At 33.0% G+C, this 21,831-nt stretch overlaps 1 protein-coding gene across 6 annotated transcripts in view; it reads right to left on the reverse strand.

Annotated features, from left to right (window-relative positions):
- PCNX1 (pecanex 1) overlaps nucleotides 1-21,831 on the reverse strand; it is a 228,766-nt gene that overhangs the window by 63,889 nt on the left and 143,046 nt on the right. For 4 of the 6 annotated variants that reach the window (XM_074290129.1, XM_074290131.1, XM_074290127.1 and 1 more), the window contains 10 exons: nucleotides 20,089-20,179; nucleotides 18,027-18,084; nucleotides 16,180-16,397; nucleotides 14,415-14,568; nucleotides 5,973-6,005; nucleotides 4,702-4,873; nucleotides 4,141-4,251; nucleotides 2,907-2,998; nucleotides 1,824-1,933; nucleotides 1,328-1,433 (listed from right to left, as the gene is read on the reverse strand). In XM_074290129.1, the coding sequence (XP_074146230.1) occupies nucleotides 1,328-1,433; nucleotides 1,824-1,933; nucleotides 2,907-2,998; nucleotides 4,141-4,251; nucleotides 4,702-4,873; nucleotides 5,973-6,005; nucleotides 14,415-14,568; nucleotides 16,180-16,397; nucleotides 18,027-18,084; nucleotides 20,089-20,179 (1,145 nt within the window). The remainder of the gene's footprint in view (nucleotides 1-1,327; nucleotides 1,434-1,823; nucleotides 1,934-2,906; nucleotides 2,999-4,140; nucleotides 4,252-4,701; nucleotides 4,874-5,972; nucleotides 6,006-14,414; nucleotides 14,569-16,179; nucleotides 16,398-18,026; nucleotides 18,085-20,088; nucleotides 20,180-21,831) is intronic. The other 2 variants (XM_074290130.1, XM_074290133.1) reach the window with 1 other exon arrangement.

The following is a 21,831-nucleotide window of genomic DNA, read 5'->3' on the forward strand; positions in this document are numbered from 1 at the left end:
TTAAATTTACAAGTTCAATAAATGTTAACAATCCAAAGTAACAATATCAATCTAGAGACAAAGAACACATACACACATATTCACACATAATATGAGTGAAATAAATTCATATTTCACATAAATTTATAATTCAAACATGCCTAATGATTTTTAGGGAAAAACACCAAACATGATTTTTAAAAATATCCTATTACCCTGTTCATTTGTATATTGTATATTTCCTACCATCTTTCAATTTTAATATCTGTATGAGCCACTCCTAAAGTCTCACATTTGGTTTTACAGTTGTATTAATCTTAGAGCTTAGAACAGAATTCAAGCCAGCCTGTAACTACTGTGAGAATAGTTATGTCTCTATGGGTCTCTATTTTTCCCCTTATTCCTTCAGGTTCCTTAATATAACAGACCTTTGTGTTCCCTGAAAGTCTGGAGACAAGAAATGTCAATAGCCATAAGAGTCAAGAACATGCTCTGAATCTCTAATGTTGGCAGCAAGTGATGACAACAGTCCTAAAGCCTGGAAAATCTTATTTGTAGCAACAGGTAAGAGGAAGAAAACAATTAGTGTCCACACGGATTCCTCCTGACTTCTGTTTGAAAAGTTCTTAGAGGAAAGGGAGTAAACTACAAAAATAAGTTTTTGAAAAAATATCTAGATATTTGAATAATTAATTTTTTTAATATGCTATTCTCATTTCAATATAATTGTTCAAGATTTTATCATTCTGTGACTAATAATATCACTCTGTTTCAGCTGCTCTAAAATCTATTCTCTACACATCATCATTATCATTATTAATAATATTTTACTCTTTTGAGGCAATTGGGATTAAGTGTCTTCCCCAAGGTCACAGACCTAGCGAGTATGACATGTCTGAGTTAAGATTTGATTTCTGGGATAGTGCTCTATTCACTGTACCATCTTGTTGCCCCTCTCTATATATTATCTGTTTCACTAGAATTAGAAAATCAGAATTGGGAAGAGGCAAGTCGTACATATTATATTTCTTAAATGAAATAGACCACATTATAATTCAATGAAATTCATATTAATCTGTTAGAAATGTTTTAAATGGTATATAATCTGGGGGCAGCTAGGTGGCGCAGTGGATCTGGAGCACTAGCCCTGAAGTCAGGAAGACCAGAGTTCAAATGTGGTCTCGGACACTTAATACTTCCTAGCTGTGTGACACTGTCACTTAACGCCAATCACCTCAGCCAAAAAAAAAAAAAAAGGTGCATAATCTGCAAAAGTACAAACTTTTCAGTGTCCATGTTTTACAGTTTCAAGTGGTTTAAAATAGGACAACAACCTTAAGGAACTTACAACAGAATTTCTTAGTTTTTCAGGCAGCGGGTCTTTTACTTCTGAGAGAGGATCCTCTGGATTTTTCTCTTCTGTATTTGGAAAAATTTTTGATTGCACCAAAGAGCTACAATATAAGAAAAAAACTAATTAGGCATATCAATGAGTAGTAGTAGTTCAAACAACAAAGAATCAAAATTTTAAGAAGGAAATGAAAAGATGAATCTAGTTTAATCATGAACTAATGATGTTATACTAATGTAGGATGTTATAAAGTTAATTGAGCATAACATTTAGCCTTCATCATACTATATACAATTTAATAGCTTTCAAATCTGCCAAATCCTCTGAGCTTTATGTGGCTATAATCATCCAAAGTTATTATGTTTAGAAATCTAAAACAAAAAGTCACAGCAGTAGCACTTTGGGATGGACTAAGGGAAAGAAAAACTCATCCAAAATGCTTAAATCCTTATGTGAATTTTCTTAATTAAACATGGTCTTTGATTTTACTTACAAAAGTACAGAGGGATCACTACTTTGTCTGCTTAGATGATAGGATATTGCCACTAACAAACCACAAAACACAGAGAAAAGTACAGGAATATGTTGGCCATCCCAAGAATCCTATTGGGAAAAAATGAGCATAATAGAGTTAATAAAAATCTACAATTAATATTTCTACTTTTAACAATTTTAAATTAACACATGGAGAAAAGAAAAATTAAATTCAACAAGAAAAACCACAGTATCTTTCATTTTGTTTTCCTCTACATCAGAGCACACATTTTCAATTTCAGACAAACTTCTCTTAAAAGTTCCTTTTTATTAAGTGATCTTCTACTCGTAAGTATTTGTCTATCCTATTTCATTTATACAATTATTATCCTGGCAAGTACAGTCAGAAAGACTTTCTTTTCCCTGACAACTTTCTGGAATCAAATAATTTCTATAATTCACTACCAAATTTTTAATCTTATCTTTTCCTTTTAAAATTTTATAATTATAAATTGTTCTTGGTTATCACATTTATCTCTCTTATCTACTGCACTTGATTCAAGGCTGTTTCAGGACAGATACTAATGCTACCACATCTTTTTCAAAAATTATTTGTATCTCAAGGACTTAGGTTGTACTCAAATATGTAAGTTGTAGACAATCTCTATATCTATTGGCTGACTTATTGGTTTGTTTTATAGGACCTATTAAAAAGTTTTGATTGATGGACATTCAATAAATTTTAAAATGACTAATCTTATTCTATCAACAAGGACAAAATGCTTACCATATGCCAGGCAGTATAGGAGGAACTTGGGATACAAATACATTATCAGGCAATCAATAGCATTTCTAACTTCTAAATTTTATTTTTAAAATCTGACACCTACTAACCATATTTCTCCCTTAAACACAATTTAGATAAGAAAACAATTCTAAGAAAGTTTTTTCCAAAGTCACTCTTAAATCAATTAAAACAACATACAACATATTGAGACTGTGCTAACATTATATTCACTAAAAAATGACTATAGTGACAAGAAATGAAAAAACTATTTTTATCAATAGTAACTTAACAAAATAAACATAAATTTTTGCTTACCCTTAGAGCACCATAACATAGTCCATACAATAATGCTACTGCCACAATACTACAGATGAAACTGTAAAGTGCTGCAAGCAAGCTTGTGGTAGCTAGACATTTGGAAAAAAGAACATACATATTAAAATAGTATATAGATTTAGATCTTTACCTTAAATAGTCTTTACTAGTTATAATGATACTTAACATTTTTAAAGTCAAAATATTGAGAGGACTAGGCACAAAGTATTGTTGAAAAGTCTAGTATATCACTTAAAAATCAGAAAAATAAAATTACAATTTGATTATGAAGAATTCTTTGAAAGGTAAAAATGGATGAATGCATCATAAATGCAAATAATTCGGACAATAAAGAAGACTAAATAAACAGGGTGAAAGGAAAAACTAAAATGAAATGGTAGCAACATTTTTGTTATTTTATCCTCTGACTTTGGATGAGGCCCGTTCATTAATTTTATTGAAAAATTTTAAATGACTAAAGAACTATTTTAACTAAAAAAGCAGTACAAAGAAACAACAAAGTTAGCACCTTTTTAAAAGTTAGAACTAGATAGCAGATGAAACACTGATTATAAGGAATAATATTTCTTTTTTTTTTTAAGGAATAATATTTCTTCTTGCTAATCAAGTCATTATACCTCATAGAGCAATCAGTATTCTTCTCTCATTCTCACATTTTTCTTAAATTTTTTAAAGACAGAAAATTTATAATGAAGGAATATATTGTTCAACCACAAATTCTGGCTGAAAACAGGTATGATTCCTGCTCCTTCCTCCCCAAATCTTTTCCAATAAAACATTTTAGATTAAATATTGGTATTCCCTTTCTAAAAAACAAACCCCAAAAATACAAAAGAAAAAAGAAAACAAATACAAAACTGTATAAAAAATGTTATATTATCATTTCTCTTAGACTATTAGAGTTGTAGAGGGAAGGATACAATGTTTCATAAATGTGTTAAATCTATCTGATTTTACTATAAACTTAAAAACTACAAGCTTTATTACAATGGTATCTTATAATTTCTTACATAAGAAACTCTAATTACAGTAACTTTGGGACTTTAATTGAAAGATACATTTGCCTAAACTCAATTTTGGTCACTTTTGGACACAAAATATCTTACTTTAGATCTGAAAGTAAATTAAATTACATTAGAGACTATTCATTAGCACTGACTAATGGCTATCGAGACTTTGATTCTGTTCTCTCCAATAAATAAAATATACTTACCATTGCCACCAAAAATATGAATATCCAATTGTTCACAGAGGTACATCACAAACGTATTCACCTGAGGCAGGAGCCCAACAAAGAATACTATGGGGAAACATAGTGTGAACACTACTCCCCAAAACAAGAAATGACATAAAATTAAATTAATATAAAGATCTTTATATTAACATACCCCTCAATTTCTTTAAGTAAGGAAATCACTATCATCCTTTATGATTATTCTAAAATTTTAAGCTTCCTAAAAAAATATTTACTTCAGTTATTTTAAATGGGAACATTCATTAAATACACAACTAACAAGGGCATGTGCTTCACTTATTTTGCTTAATGAATATACTAAATAAACATTTTCTAAAACATTTCCATGACACTCATAGCTTTTAATTCTGAAACCATACTTTTTTTCTAGACAGAATATCTTAATCAAAACAGAATTATAGTGTGGGTATAGATCTTCCTTGATAGTGCATCCAGCAGCTAGTCTGACTCATCAGTGAATACTGCTAGTATACTAACAAATTAATGTTGATGATGTAAGACAATTTAAATATGACTCACCTATAACTAAATCCCTGGCAGACATAAGCAGCAGTGGATTGGTGAAAGCCATTCCATATAACTTGAACCTTGTTGTGGGAAGGTTTCTGCTACCATAATCCAGGAGCCAAATAAGACCACAACACAAACAGAAATAAACTGGTCTACTATAGGCTATGATACGATTGTGACCCTGGAAATGACAGAAAATAGTTTAGTTACTGAAAATAATTCATTTTATCAACAATATGCATGTTTGATATTACTATATAGCGTACATTTGTTAACTAAGTGCTTAAAATATATTCCCACTCATCTTTAAAAAATCCTCAAGTTTAAACTTATATCAATCAAATAGGGACATTTAGTTCAGCTAATCCAGCCCATGCCCTATTCAACAATTTTTAAGAACAAAGTGAGGAACAGAAATGTTAAATAATTACTCTATGCTCACATAGATAATACAGGGATTCCAATTTCCCTCCCTGAAATACAAACTACTCTTTCCTCACCCCCCCCCCCCCAGTCCCGACTTCCTTGGTTCCTTTCAATCCTTAGCAAAAATTCCACCTACTGCAGGAAGTTTTTACTTGTAAGTTGTTTACAAACAAACACTTGTTTACATGGTATCTTTCACTGGACTATTTGTTCCTTAAGGCAATGTCCTGTTTTGCCTTTCTGTGTTTTCTGACAGAGTAAGTTTGCAATAAATGTCATGTCCTTGGGCACCACTTGCTCTTTCCACTCCAGAGGTTTGGACTAAATCATCTCTAATAGTCTGCCCAACCTTATGGACTAGAATCCAAACTTCTTAAATCTTTAGTCTTTCTACTGTACTAAAAAACTTCCCAGAGGATGGACAAAGGAAAAGAGAAACTTCTAGCTATCTATCTTTTTCACCTCTTAGTGATTCTTTAGAAAGAAATGGACAAAGCAATCAAAATGAATAGATAAAATTCGTGGTAGCTACTATTATACAAAGTTGAAGATACATAAATATAAAAATGAAACACTTCTTGATCACAAGGAGGGTAAGATTCTCTCAGGGAAGAACATAAATTTTGAAATGTAATGTTTCATCTAGACAACTCTTACTTAATTGACAATATTTATCCCAAATATCAGCAAATTGTTGGGAGCTGATAACAATCTCTCAATGGCATTTCAAGGAATATTTCATGACTCATCAGTGAGGTGGTAGCATTGTGAGCCTTCATTTAGGCACTGACACTAAGGCAAGCTTGGTAAAATGCTATATTTTATGTGGATATTCATGGATATTAATCACTTACATGTCTAGGTGAAGAAGAATCTGGCTGAACACTCTGAAAAGGAAACAAAGAATCAGATTAGATAAATTACATCCTTGAGGTTATGCCCACTTTAGGAACATTTTTCACAATTTAATTTACACATTGGTGGCATAGTGGATATATAATGACGCACATGGTTTGGAAGTTCTAAATTCAAAGCTTGCTTCACAGACTGACTTAGCTGTTTGACCCTGGGCAAGTGACTTAACCTAATCAATTTCCTCATTTGTAAAATTGGGATAATAATAGAAATAATGAATCATATATTAATTGATATTAATTCAGATATATTAAACTGGTTACACAAAATTGAACAGTAGTGTTGGTATCAGTGCAAATGTTAAATTGTCACATGGATGCTAGCTATTACCTGTTAGGATTACCAGGTGAGAACTCAGGTTGTCTGGACAGTGACAAGGTGAGAACTCAGGTTGACTTGACAGTTCTCTGGCTCAGACCTTTGGTTCGGGCCTTTAAAGGGAGTTTACACCTTAGGAATTCTAAGAGGAGCAAGTTCATTGGTTGAAGTAAAGCCCTTGCGTTATCCCACACCCATTCTCTGGGAGGATAAAAGAAGGGCAGCATTGGGTCTGAGAGAATCGACTCTGGGATAAAGTTTTGACGCTAGGCAGGCTGAAAGGAGACCTGTCTGATTTGAGGAAGGACAAGAGTTGGAGGAGATTCAGAGCTCCCAAGAAATTTGCACACAAATCTCCTCCCAGAGAAGGATTATAATTGAGCAGACAACCAGACCCTCACAATTCAAGAACATTACAATTACCATTTAAAGATTTATCAATTTCTCATATCATTATTCAACCTTCAACTATCACTTGTTTAACAATTTGTCCATTTTTATAACTTGCCCCAGACTCCTTCTAAAGCTCCACATTAGCATTTCTAGTTTCCTACTACACATAGCTTTTCTGTTCCCACTTCAAACTGTGACTCTACTTGAACACACACAGAAAGAGAGGTAATTCTGTGATCGATGAGACCATAGGCATCATTATATATATATACATACATGCACATACATACATATATACGCATATATATGTACACACACCCACACACACACCCCACTCCCCTCTCTGCACTCTCTGCCTAGCCAAGTCAATTTGATGCTGTTTCTCACACATACTCCACTTTCCAGCCCATAGTTTTGTGCAGTCTCCCTCATGTATGGGACAACTCCATTCTGACCATAACCTCTTAGAATCTTTAGTTTCTTTCAAAGTTCAGCTCACAGTATACCACTTCTACAAGGACTTCCCTCCCTGACCATGACAGGGGGTAGTGGTAGTGGTGGTGGTGGTGGTGGTGGAAGGAGGTTGTTATATACGGGATAAAATCCTATAATTTATAGAAATTTCAAAAATTAGCTATCACATTTTATTTACTTATTTATTTTGCTGGGGCAATTGGAGTTAAGGGACTTGCCCAGAGTCATACAGCTAGGAAGTGTTAAGTGTCTGAGATCAGATTTGAACTCCGGTCCTCCTGAATTCAGGGCTGGTGCTGTATCCACTGCGCCACCTAGCTGCTCCATAGCCATCACATTTTTGAAGCACCCTGAAATGTATTCCACTCAAACTAAACTGGAAGCAATTCCAAAGACATGAATTTAGATTCTCTCCTATTTATTCACTCCCTCAATAAAATAACATTTATTAAACCTTAGGGCCAAGCCCTATGCTAAGCAATGGGGTGAGAAATACAAAATACAAATGCAAAGACAATCCTTATTCTCTTAGATTCTAATTAAGGAAATAACACAGACAGGAGTAGTAGCTAGGGAGAAACTCCTTTGTCCACAAAATGTAGGAATATAATTAGTTACTGGGGTTATCCTCAAATGCCCTTTTTCCCATCACATTCAGGGCCCAATTTTCACATGTCCCCAAAATCAAGTGAATACAAAACTCTTTGACCCAGCAGTGTTACTACTGGGCTTACATCCCAAAGAGATCTTAAAGAAGGGAAAGGGACCTGTATGTGCAAGAATGTTTGTGGCAGCCCTTTTTGTAGTGGCCAGAAACTGGAAACTGAGTGGATACCCACCAACTGGAGAATGGCTGAATAAATTGTGGTATATGAATATTATGGAATATTATTGTTCTGTAAGAAATGACCAACAGAATGATTTCAGAAAGGCCTGGAGAGACTAACATGAACTGATGCTGAGTGAAATGAGCAGGACCAGGAGATCATTATATACTTCTACAACAATACCATATGATGATCAATTCTGATGGACGTGGCCATTTTCAACAATGAGATGAACCAAATCAGTTCCATTTGTTCAACAATGAAAAGAAGTAGCTACACCCAGCGAAAGAACTATGCGAAATGAGTATGAACCACAACATAGCATTTCCACTTCCTCTGTTTTTGTCTGCTTGCATTTTTTATTTCCTTCTCAGGTTATTTTTACCTTATGTCTAAGTCCGATTTTTCTTGTGCAGCAAAAAAACTGTATGGATATGTATACATATATTGTATTTAACATATACTTTAACATATTTAACATGTATGGATACGCCGGCTATCTAGGGGAGGGGTGAGGGGAAGGAGAGGAAAAGTTGAAAAAGAGGGTTTTGCAAGGGTCAATGCTGAAAAATTACCCATGCATATATCTTGTAAAAAGCTATAATTAAAAAAAAAAAAAAAAAGAATTGAAAGCATATATAGTAATCACCTTGTGGAGTTTAAACTTAATCCTCTTAGTAATGGGGAAATGGTGAAGGCTTTAGAGTTACACTATAAATATACTATATCTAGAGGCAGGAAGACCAATGAGGAGGCTACTACAATACTTCAGTCATGAGGAACTGAGTTAAGATGACAATAGGAACAGAAAGGAAAAGACATATTTGAAAGACATTTCACTCACAGAATCTCATCACAGAACTTAATGACTAAAATAAGAAGGGATCATGTCAAAGATGAGAGAGTTTGAAAGCCTACTTGACAGGATAATACCTTGAAGAAAAAATGCGAAAAACAAAAATAGTTAAGTCAAGACAGGAAATATATGTTTGTAAGGAGAAAGTCCTGTTTTAAAATTATTGAGTAGGAGGAGATAAAAGGCCATTCCAGTGCCTAGTAGGTGGCAAGAGACATAAAATAATACTTGATAGACAAGATTAAGGCAGAAAATAAAAATGGATAAAATATAATTTTAAAATAGTAAAAATTTAGTAAGTAATCAGAAATATGGATTAATTCACTAAAAAAGTAACCATGGAAAGACAAAAGTGACAAGGATTAATCCAGAAAAACTTGGCAAAAAAGGGGGGAAGCAATCAGGGGAGAGAAATGTAGTAAGAAGTAAATGAGAATCTGAATACAGTCCATCTAGGGAAAAGTTTTTAAATGGAGGAGATGATTTAGACACAGTGGTCCTCAGACTTTTTAAATAGGGGGCCAGTTCACTGTCCCTCAGACTGTTGGAGGGCTGGACTATACTAAAAATAAAAACTCACACTGTCTCCGCCCCTCAGCCCATTTGCCATAACCCAGTGAGCCGCATAAACATCCTCAGTGGGCCGCATCTGGCCCACGGGCCACATCTGGCCTGCAGGCCGCAGTTTGAGAACCCCTGAGTTAGAGGATCAAATGCTGCTGTCATCATCAAAGAAAGAACAATAAGAAAAGGTTTCCAAAACTAGTAATTAAGGGATTACTAGTAATTTCAGAAAGAAATCAGATTGAAGCAGAATAATCAGTAAACGGAATTGAGAAAATGGAGACAAAAGACATGTATCATCTATTTGAGAAAACTGCCAGCAAAAATAGGATGATAATAATAACAATTGACAATCTATAAGTAACCTTGTTACAATAATTTGTGAGATAGGCAATATATGTGTTATCATTATAATTATAGGTGAGGAAATTGAAGTGCTGAAAAATGAAGTAAATTGCCAAAAGTCATACAGAACTGGACCTATGTTTTCAGTTCCACCAGAGTATATGCTCTTTCCACTATACCATGCCATCCAACTGAAGGCTAGGAGAGACTCATTTAAGTGAAAAGAGAAAAGACCCAAAAAGATATATATTAAACTACTACTACTGAAACAAGGAAAAGAATAAATTAAAGTGGGTGGGATTTTTGTAATCAATGACAAATGAAAAGACTCAACAGCTGGAAAAGGGAGATAAACATGGAACAGATAATGATCAGTTTGTTTTTTGTTTTTTGAACCTGTGGTTTTCTTTGTGTGGATAATTCCCAGTGTGCATACTGCATATATATACAAATAGGAAATATGGACAGTAGGCCAGAGCACCAATACTTTGAACAAAAGAGTTGTTTCCTACCTCCCAATACGTAAGGCTAGAGGAAAATCCTGATCTCAGTTCTTACATACAAATTCAGCTTTCTATCCACCATACCATGTTGCCATTTTTTTCCTTTTTTTTTCTTTGTTAAAGCTTTTTATTTTTCAAAACATAAGCACGGACAATTATTAAACATTAATGCTTGCAAAACCTTATGTTCCAATTTTCCTTCCTTTCCCCCATGTCCTCCCCTAGATGCTGCCATTTTAAAATTTATTATTATTTTATTTATTTATTTTTTTTTGGGCTGCGACAATTGGGGTTAAGTGACTTGCCCAGGGTCACACAGCTAGGAAGTGTTAAGTGTCTGAGACCAGATTTGAACTCAGGTCCTCCTGAATTCAGGGCTGGTGCTCTATCCACTGCGCCACCTAGCTGTCCCCAGTGCCATTTGTTTATGCTGAATTTGGTTGTAACCAGAGGGTCTGCCATTATACATGACAGCAAAAGAGCCAAAAGTTTAAGTCAAACTAAGAGAACAAGGTTAGAGATTTAAAACTAAGGAGGAGACTCATTCATATAAAGTCATGGAAGTTATGGGCTAAAAAAAATTCTCTTCATGAATTGCTTGGATTATTTTTTTTCTCACCTGGCTTCTATACTCTCAGGAAGAGAAGAGATAATTTTTAAAATACCTACATGCTAGTCTTCTACATGGATAATTCTAATTAATATTTGAAATTTTCATTATCCTCATCACTCTTTACTAAAAACTCTTGGGAATCTGCAAGATCCCAAACTTAAATGGAATCTAGATCTAATACTACTTCTTTGCTTGGCAATACTTTGTTGCTAAATCTAAATAGAGGATTTCCTTTTGTAAGTGCAAGAGGAAGGAGAGGAGAAATGATATTACTGGAGATTGGATTTCAAAAAAATTCTTTATTTTTACATTCCAAATTTGGCATTTATGTCCAGAACTCTCTGAAAGAGAGAGAAAAAAAAAAAAAAAAAGCCCAGGCAGATAAGACAGTAACAGTACTCTCAATGATTTCTCCTCAGCTACATGAAGCACAATGATTCTAATCCTGCTAAACAGTCCCACTTTGAAAAGGGAGGAGAAAATAGGAAGAGCTTTACATAAATAGAGTTGAGAAAGTAAAACAGATGAGTGTGTGTTATCTCTAATACTTTATCTTTTCTGAAAAGACCAACTTAATTTGGCATAAACCAATTTATTTATTTGAGAAATATTTGCTATGTCAAAGTAAAAAAATTGTAGTAGAGGAAATATTTTGAAATCTCCATTTTCTGTAGTTTCATTGCAGACATATCCTTGTGTGGAGTAAGGTATGGTGAAGAACTTACAGATTAAGCACATATTGATCAGAGACTGCTAGCTAACATAAAATCAGGCTTATAAGGCCTCAGTCACGTGAAGGCCTAGGCTGCATTCCTTTAGCCAAATAGGGATTAACTTATACTTGGCAGAAGAAGCTATAAATCACATTGCCAGCTGCATTCCACTGAGCAAATATGACCAATCACAACCTATGGAGGGTGGGATTTTGAAGGTTCTTTGTCTGAAATGTATAAAAGTCGTAAGCATCTTCAAGGGAGTGGCTCTCTCCTGCTGTGAATCTGGCTCACAGACCAGGACAGGGTCCGCTTCTCAAGATTCTAATAAATAATTCTGCTTTTCTATGAGTGATCTCTGAGTAGTCATTTTTGGATAGGATTTTCTATCCCTCACATCCTCAAACCATAATTCCTGAATGTTTTTCTTTATACAGTTATGGGTTAATGAAATCGGTGCCTGTCACCTCTCAGAATGATGAAATTGATTAATTCGTTCTGTTGGTTATTAAAGGGATGGTGATGGTGATTAATATACTACCAAGGAGCAGGGGGTTCTATTTCTTTGTTGTATCTTTGGCACTGAAAGAGATGAGGTGAGATCTTTCAAGACAGTTGTGAAAATCGAGTAAGGCTTCACCTATTTCAGAGTTTCAGTAGGCCTGAAGGACTTTGAGCATGGATCCAAAGGCATACTCTAAGTCCCCTTCCTACTATATTCCCATGACATCATTTTTTCCCTATTTCAATCAAATATAGGCAACTATGTACTTATTGGTCAAATTCAATTTCTTGGGTAGTTCCTACATTTAGAATGTAATCAGCCAATGAGGATGAGGGTCAATGGTGAGAAGGGTTATTTGTGTTAGGAATTAAAATGTTAACCCTGCCCCCAGGTGGTGCTTCCTCCCTTCCACCATCTGCTTGATGGACACCCTTCTCTCAAGAATGTATAATAAACTTTGCTTTGCTTCTAGAGATCTCTCCAGCTTTTTTATTAACTGGTGACCTCTCATCATTTCTGAACCACACAGCATTACAGCAATTCTAAGCCTACTGAGAAAGCACCCTTCCTACCAATCCCCCTTTTTAAAATATTAAGATGTCATGTTTTTTATATATTATCCTTGCTTTCACCTCAACAGAACATCTTATCTATAACTTAATCGAATCTAAAGAGACTATGCCCTGTACAGATCATTCTTACTGAAAGATTAATCAGTTTCTAAAATGTTCTAAAGGCTGACCAGACTAGGATAGGATTTCCCTAGAAACTGATTAAGTTGATCAAAAAGCAAAAATGTATCATTTACTAATTCAATAAAAGAGCTATTTTGAGTTAACCAAATTGAAAGAAGACTCTTTCTAGGAAGTGGCAAAAGATGGATTAAGCAGTTTTAGTAAAATAGTTCTCTGGGATATGCAGGAAATTACTTTATCAAGATCAAAATTGTTAACCTAAAATTTGTATTTATGTGTGAGCAAACAATGTGGTTTCTCAGAGACTATCCCCTAAAGTAGGTGAAGCCTTAGGCCAGGCTGGGTCCTCAAACTACAGCCGTGGGCCAGATGTGTTGGCTGAGGACATTTATGGGGCCCACCGGGTTATGGCAAAATCAGATCGGAAGTGAGGTTCGACCTAAACTTCCATTAGCAATGCACACTTCTGGCACTGGGCTGAGGTGGCAGAGACAGAGTATCTGGCCCTCCATCAGTCTGAGGGACAGTGAACTGGCCCTCTATTTAAAAAGTTTGAGGACCACTGCCTCAAGCCTTAGTTTCAATTTCCTAGAAATCATGTGATCTTAAAATTGTAACTTTGCTTGCTTACCTCATTTCTAGTAGGCCCATTGTCACCCCACCCAGCATATAAGTTACAGCAAGAGCCAATCAAGACAAAATGCTTTGCTTAAGGGGAAGTTTTGGGAGGTTGGGTAGTACTTGTCTATTTAACCACACTATTTCTGGATCCAGCTATCCTCATTCTGACTTACAGAGTGCAGACTGCCTGCTTCTCACAAGATTCTAATAAAAATTTTCTACTTTCAATTTGAGATATCTCTGCTCAATCTGGGTTGGGGTTAATCTGGGTTGGCTCTGTCAATTTGGGTTGGGGTCTCTGTACCCCATATACTTCTATATTTCATCTTGAGTATGCAATTTTTGTTTTTGAGCTTTATACACTTTACCTAGAGGAATAGTCAGAAAACTTTTTGAAGGCAAGATAAATCTCTGTCCTGTTAAATTTCTTTCTCGAGATGTTTAGGATAATTTAACTAACAAATTTATTTCTGGAAGATGTGTGGTAAAAATAAAGGGTACTGAGAACTTCTACAAGACAAATACATATATATTCTCAGCTTAAGTTAACAGGTTCCCAACTGGTCAAAACATACATAAATGGAGATTGTGAGATATTACTTGGAAGAAAAAAGGCAAGTCAGGATTATTTATATTGCTGCTTTTAATTAATATTCAAGCAATTCTTGCTTTTTTTCCTTGGACACTTCTAGAAAACAGCATTTTAAGGAAGTACATTTACATATTAACATTTATTTTTAGATTTTTAATCCTTCCAAAAGCCAGCTGCCCAATTTAACTTTAATATCCAAGTAAGCTAAACCAAAAAGTTAGCATTTCACTATGAATCCATATATGCATATACATTTGTGTACACACACACACACACACACACACACACACACACACACACACACACACACACCACTCTGTATTTTACCTATCTCTAGAAATAAAAAGGGAAAAACTGGATACCTTAAGTAGTGAGTACTGACAACTGGCTATCACCAGGCAGAACTGGAAGACCCAGATGTCCCTAAAGAAGCCTTGTATAAGGAGGACAGATCCCAAAAAAGCAACAAGAATAGCCAGGATGACAGACAACACATTTTCTAGTATTTCACGATTCCTGAAAAAAAAAAAAAATTTAAACTGAGTAAAAAAAAAATAATTTATAAGTTCTAGAAACTAAGACAAGGAAAAGGAAGAGAAATTATTAATATAAAGGTATAATATTTAGTTAAGATAAATTATAATGTATATACCATATACATTATATATATGCTATATATAATTATAATGTATAAATTACATTCTAAATTAGCTAACATTTTTAAAGAAACCAATAAAATTAGCATGTTTTATGTTAACCTAAATAATAAAATGGGTATGTATTATATTAATCTAAATCTGCTATGCAGGAATATTACTTTTTAACACAAAAAAATTAATTTCACCTCTTATTCATTTCTTATTGAAATTCTTTCATTTTAGAGGGCATGCCATTTATCAAAATAAATGCTGAGAGCTTAAAAGTCTAAAAATGCTAAGCAGGTGATCAAAAGAAGTAAAATCTGAAAACTTAATTCTTAAAATATACTTTATTGGAAGATTGAATGTAATGCTATGTTAAAAACCTCATTACATAAAATTAAATTTGACCTTTTTCTCTTTGTATTAATTCAATTTAGAGTAAAATCAAGTTTCATCACATTATACAAAAATTATAAGAATATTACTTGATAGAACATTGATATTTTCATCATAAATAATTATGATAGACATTACAATAAATAAGATATCATAATAAAACACAATTAACATATTAGTGATGATAGCCAGGACATGTGATGGGTTCAGAAAGAAACTAAAGACATTAATAATTATTTTTCATGTAAACTACAAGATACTCATAAAAAATTCAATAATTTTGAATCTTTCATCATTCCATTTTAATTTATAGTTTTTACTCACTTGGCTTTGGCTACCAACAACAGATATGAGGCCTCCTAATCATTCCACTAAGTTCAAAAGGGCATCTTTTGCTATAAAAGTAAACTATGTCACCCTACATATTCCAATCTATTCTATTTGCTACATCTATATTCTTGTAGCTTGCTATTAAGGGAAAATATTTAACTGTATAACTTCATGCTAGTTATAACCATCTCTTGTGAAGGAGCTAATAATTGGTTGTTTCATTGATAGATTTATCCTTTCTGATCCTGCCTACTTAAAATAGTCATAAGACAATTTTTAAACGGATTTAGGATAACTATAGAAATATGGGGAGCCACAACATCAGTATTTGAATATGATGAAAATATTCCCATTGATTCTTCTATACAGACTAAGCATATTTAGAAATGGACAAGACTTTAAACAACATCTACTCCAATCCTCTCATTTTATAGATAAGGAACCTGCAGTTCAAAAAAGTTACATGATTTGTCTATGGTGATTGAGGTAACTTAAGTGATAAAGTCAGGATCTGAACTCAAACTTATTGTATATAACATTATACCATCAAGAGTTTATGAAATGACCAAAATCTGTTAAGACACTATTCTAGTCACTGAGAACAAAAACAAAAATGAAACAATTCCTCCTCTGAAAGAACTTACATTTTATTTGAATGCTTCTATCCCCTATGATAGTTTATTTGTAATCAAAGAAGGCCTCTATTTTTATTACAAAGAGTAAAGATAGATATAACTTACAAATTACAATACATTCTCACCTATCAAAAAGGGCTAAAAGAGTAAGTCTGTCAAAGTTAATGCCAATCCAAAGTTGGGGCAGAATCCAAAAACGATAGTAGTGTTCTACTTTTTGGGCAGCTTCTTCTTGTGGTGGCATATGTTCCTGAAGATCAGGGCTTAAATCTATATCTTGTTGTTCCAACAAATCTGGATCAATGGTCAACAGTCTATTCAATCGAATCTGGGGAAGAGAGAGCTATAAGAAGATTAGCATTGGAATCATATACTAGTGATAATATATCCAACTCACAATTCAATACCTGACTATTCAGTTAAAGACTTTGGATAATCAAAAATAATCTAGTTTCATTTATTTTGTTCCTTAGAAAACTCCTGCCATTTGTGGGTTATGTCTCTCATTGTTAGTAATTCAAGGAAGTAAGGACCAGAAAGTTATTAAATCTCTATTAAAAAAATTATTTTCAGTAAAAGGCTTAAAGATTTAATGAAAGGTTTGTAGCTTGCTATTAAGGGAAAATATTTAACTGTATAACTTCATGCTAGTTATAACCATCTCTTGTGAAGGAGCTAATAATTGGTTGTTTCATTGATAGATTTATCCTTTCTGATCCTGCCTACTTAAAATAGTCATAAGACAATTTTTAAACGGATTTAGGATAACTATAGAAATATGGGGAGCCACAACAGCAGTATTTGAACATGATAGTGTTTTTTGTTCATTTATGAATTTCTATTAAAATTTTCTGTTCACTAAAACCACTACAAAATCATTAGTATCCTAAAAATTCTTCTGTTCTAACTAATGATTATTTATAATGAAGATATAATGTCTCTTTAACATATAGCTGTGGCATTCCTCATAGCAAATCTCCCCTCACAAAGTTTCTAGAAATTCGTTTTAAGAAAAAGTTACAACTATGCTTTTCTCACAGCAATGTCTGATTTGATCAAATAATTTTTCTTTCTATAACTAACACTTTTTTGTATTCACAATACAACTCTCTTCTAGCTGAAATTCTCTTCCCTCTCTTTTTTGCTAATCTATCTTTCTCAAAATCCTTAAGACCTTGCTCATTACTCACCTCTTTTCTGTCATTAGCACCAATTAACCCGTATTATCACTACTGGATGGTTCTTCAGCAATTATATACACATCAATCAATTTCTTAAGCTATTCACTAAGCACTGTTCTTGGCACTAGGGCTGCAAAGATAACAAACAACTATCCCTAAAAAGCTTACATTCTATCTACACAGTAACTAGATGTATGTTAGCCTGAATTTGTTGCTTCATAAATTTTATGTGAATTTGTATTCTCCAACTAGATTTAAATCTGAGGACTAAGGAGAGGTCATTTATTACTTTTTTTTTTTTTTTTAATCTCATAAAGCCAAAATATAGTTCTGTTGCCATTCAGTTACATCCAACTATTTGTGATCCCATGGGCCATAGTATGTCAATGTTATCCATGGGATTTTCTTGGCAAAGCTACTGGAGTGGTTTACTATTTTAATTTTCATGCTCTTGAGTAAAAGTCTTTTAAGTGATATCACTATAATTCAGTAAATCATTATTACTTCTGCTAAAATCATAATACAAAAATTCTATTTGTGAGCTTGTACATTTAAAAATTTTACTACACATTTCAAAAACTGAATTTAGAAAGAAAGTGAATCTTTTTAAATCTCCACATCAACCTTTAAATGTTATTGATCTACAAATAAGTGTAAAATGCATTTATAAAATAATGCTATAAGAACAAATAGAGAGATAAGAACAGAAAAATTTTATTTTCCAGAATTCACTTGTATTTCACCAAACCTCAAAATTGCATTAACTTGTAAATCCAAATAAAAAAACCTACCACATCATGGGGATAAAATCGAACTGAGGTAGAACTGGATACATGAGAGTCCGTGTCACTAAAATAAAATGAAAACATTTAAGATTATAGTTTTTGTAAGCAATCCTCTGGAAATTAGATATATGCTTATAGTATATAATGATTTTGCCATTTGCAAGTTTCAACACACAGTAATTTTATAAACAAATACATGATTCAAAATTAATTTCCATAGTTCAACTACTTTCATATTTTAAATGTCCAAGCTAATTCTGACTTTTATAGTACGACTTTTTTCTCTCTGTCAGGTTAAAACAATTAAATATTTCCATTTCCTCTATACTCTGAATCTACACACAATACTAATTTAATCAAAAGTTTTATTAATTATAATATACTACTAGGTCAGTTAGAAAAGGAATTAAGTCACTATAGTGTTCTATAAAATATACTCATGAGGCATAATAAAGTAGTTATATAGGGCTCTTAAGTCTTCTATTCTTTTATTTTACTAGTGAGGAAACAAGAGGCCCAAAGAAGTTAACTGATAGAGGTAATATAGAGCAGAACTAGAGCACTATGCCCTCTAATTCTAAATCTAATGTTCTTTCTACTATACTATGAAGTCTCTCACATGGTTGGTTCTAAGTGGTCAAATGACCTTAGAGCAGAAAGGTGATATAATAAATGGTGGTACACTAAGGATTCTGATTTAAGACAGAAGGAACTTGGGTTTCATTCTAGCTTCTCATATGTTACCATAAGCAAATGACAATCTTTCTAAGCTTCAGTTTTCTCTGTATAAAACAGCAATATTTTATAGTTATTTTATAGGCTCAAATGGGATAATGTATGCAAAATTCTTAAGAATCCTACGGAAATGTCAGTTATTCTAAGACTGGTTTAATAACCTTCTAATAAAGCTGTTTTAATTTGACCACACATAAACACTCTTCAATGATATATAATCTTAAAGAGCATTAAAATGAAGTTCAACAGAAAAAAGACAAGAGCTTCAATCTAATCTCAATCACTTAAATAACATCCTCATTCTATACGTGAGCAAAATAATTTAAATGGTAGCTTCATTCACTAGGGAAAGGGTAATTGAGAGGAGGCAAAAAAAAACCAGACAACTTTGCAGTGATTCTAAATCTGAGAAATCCTGATTAACAATGATAACTAGTTTATAGAAACAAACACCTGAAATATATTTCAAACTCATTCCTAATTTGAAATTCTTTTCTTTATTCAAAATTCAGCTCATTTGCCAATTCCTCTAAGAAACCTCTGATCTTCCTGGCAGAAAGTTGTCCCTCCATCTCCTTTTTGCCCCATGACACAATTCTCTGTATTCTTATTTGTCTACATGTCATATCTCCCTAATAGGAGATAAAAATCCTTTCAGGGTAAGGACGATATCTATTTTTCATGTAGCACCTAGTTCTTCCACAGAGTAAATACATAATAAAATTTGTAATTGAAACTTAATTTGCACCCTCCCAATTGCCATCATTTTTTTGCATTTCATTCCTAAAAACTAAATGTGAAAAAAATCCCCATTTTCAGAAATAGTCCACCTTCTACTTGTCATATAAAAGTCTAATTATTTTATTAAAAAAAACAAAAACAAAAACACAAAACACACTTGACAGTCCTCAGAAGGAAATGTGATTTCAAAAAGAGAATACATAAAAATGGTTGATGACATGCAATTTAAAATATTTTATTGTAAAATTTTAATATAAATACAGTTTAGCATAAACTCAGGAAATATAGCTAACTTCTGAAACCATATCACAAAAGAATTCCCCTGCACAAGAAAAAATATAAAGAAAAATTTGAATCCTGAATCTAACTTTTTTTTAAAATACTTTCCTCCAATTTCCAAGGAAAGTGTTTCTAGTTTAAAAAAAAAAAAAACTGGAAAATAAGCTCTGACAAATTAACTAAATCTACACAAATATAAAGATTTATTTTATATCCACATTTATGATTCAAGGCTTAGAAACTTTAGTTCAAAGCATTTGGCTACAAACAAAAAAGACAAGTGATATTGATTTGAAACTGAATTTGCACACACCAGATGTTGGATGCTCTTCTTGCTGCTGGTTCAAAATTCACAAGTGACATGTCACAGCCACCAGTCTCATAAAGTGTAGAAGAGAACTTACCTACCAAAAAAAAAGGGGGGGGGGAGAAAGGAAGGGATAGGGTGAAGACAAAAGGTCATTAGAATATGGGTGCAGCTTCCACTTCCCCCTTTTGCCCTATAATTTATGTAACTATAATTAAGATAAAAATAAAATATAAAATTCTAAAGGTTAACTATTTCATAAATCATCAGAATATAAAATTTAACGTGATAACAAATGGAAAAGACTATCATATAAGACAAAACTTCAACATATATAAAATGGAACCAAAGTAAATACACAGTCAGTTTTGCAGTTGTTTCTAAAATGGACTTATCTCTAATTTAAATCTATCCTATTCAGCACAACAAATCTAGATAGAATCAAGTGAATTTAATATTCCTTAGAAATGATCATAATTAATTTGCCAATGATGTTAAGAGGCAATTATGTTGCAAGGCTGCTTCAATCTCAAATAATAAAATTCCAAATTAACTTTGCTGCTCATTAATTTAGAGCTTTGTAAGAATAGTTCAACAAAAGAACAATTAATTATGCTAATATCACATTAGTTAATAGATTAAAATTACTTAATAGCATAGTAATTTTCTAACCACTGTAAGATGATTAGAAATTTAAGAAAATTCAGCAAAAATAATTATTCATCATAATATAAGCCAATCCAAAAACTGCCCCAAAATACACTCAGGGGAAAAAACCCACAATTTTTAAATGACAATTGTCTTAAGTGGATTATTACATTTTAAAAACAAATGACTATGAACTTGGCAGACATCAAATTGTTGTGTTGTCTTGGAAATTTGCTTAAGTAAAAAAATACTGCTCTAAATAATAATCTGAAAGATTTTCAGGTGCTCAAAAATTGTTAGTGTTTAAGTAATTTCCCCCATTTACAAAGTGAAGGAACTCCCTCTCATAAAGACATATCAAAAAGGCTTAAGATAAAATCATGGTCCTCTGAGATACAGAGAGTGGCCAATGAATAGTAGCCAATAAGGACAAGAGACTGGACTTAACACTTCAAATCTTGACAGTAAAATCCGTTTTCTATCCACTAAACCAAACTGCCTATTGCTCTAATCTGAATATACTCAAAAAAACCAATCCTTCAAACCCAAAAAAGATATAATGCAATACTCCTCTCTCCTCAGTTTCCAATTATAAATCCCTGGATTCTTAGGTGGTGGTGTCTAATTTGAAAGACTGGGATATTAATGGAGTCTTATTTAAGTAACACGATTTTTTAAACAGTAAAGTGAGGATAGCTAAAAACAAGTTCAACTCTCTTTTCTCTTTCTCCTGGCTATAGCAATCAAGATTATTAAACATGATTTTTTTTTTTAATTACTTAAAAAAAAAAAAAAAACACCACCAAGCACTTTTTATGTAAACTTTAACCAATCATTTTGTTTCCATGAAGTCCATCCTGCTCCCATTATCTACTGTATCATCCACAAATGAAGGTCAAACTCCTAAAACTGTCTTATCAGCATGATAGGGATATTTAATTCATCACATTAAACAACAGACCCCACTTCTCTGCACAGGTGATCTAGGCACAGTTTAGCCTCACAAATAACAAGACAAAAGTAATCTCATTATCCTGTATTATCATACTCCACATCCGGCTTTCCCATCATGTAACTGCTGACATAAACATAATGCACATG

Source organism: Sminthopsis crassicaudata, chromosome 2, assembly GCF_048593235.1.
Source record: "Sminthopsis crassicaudata isolate SCR6 chromosome 2, ASM4859323v1, whole genome shotgun sequence".
In the NCBI taxonomy this organism is placed as follows: domain Eukaryota; kingdom Metazoa; phylum Chordata; class Mammalia; order Dasyuromorphia; family Dasyuridae; genus Sminthopsis; species Sminthopsis crassicaudata.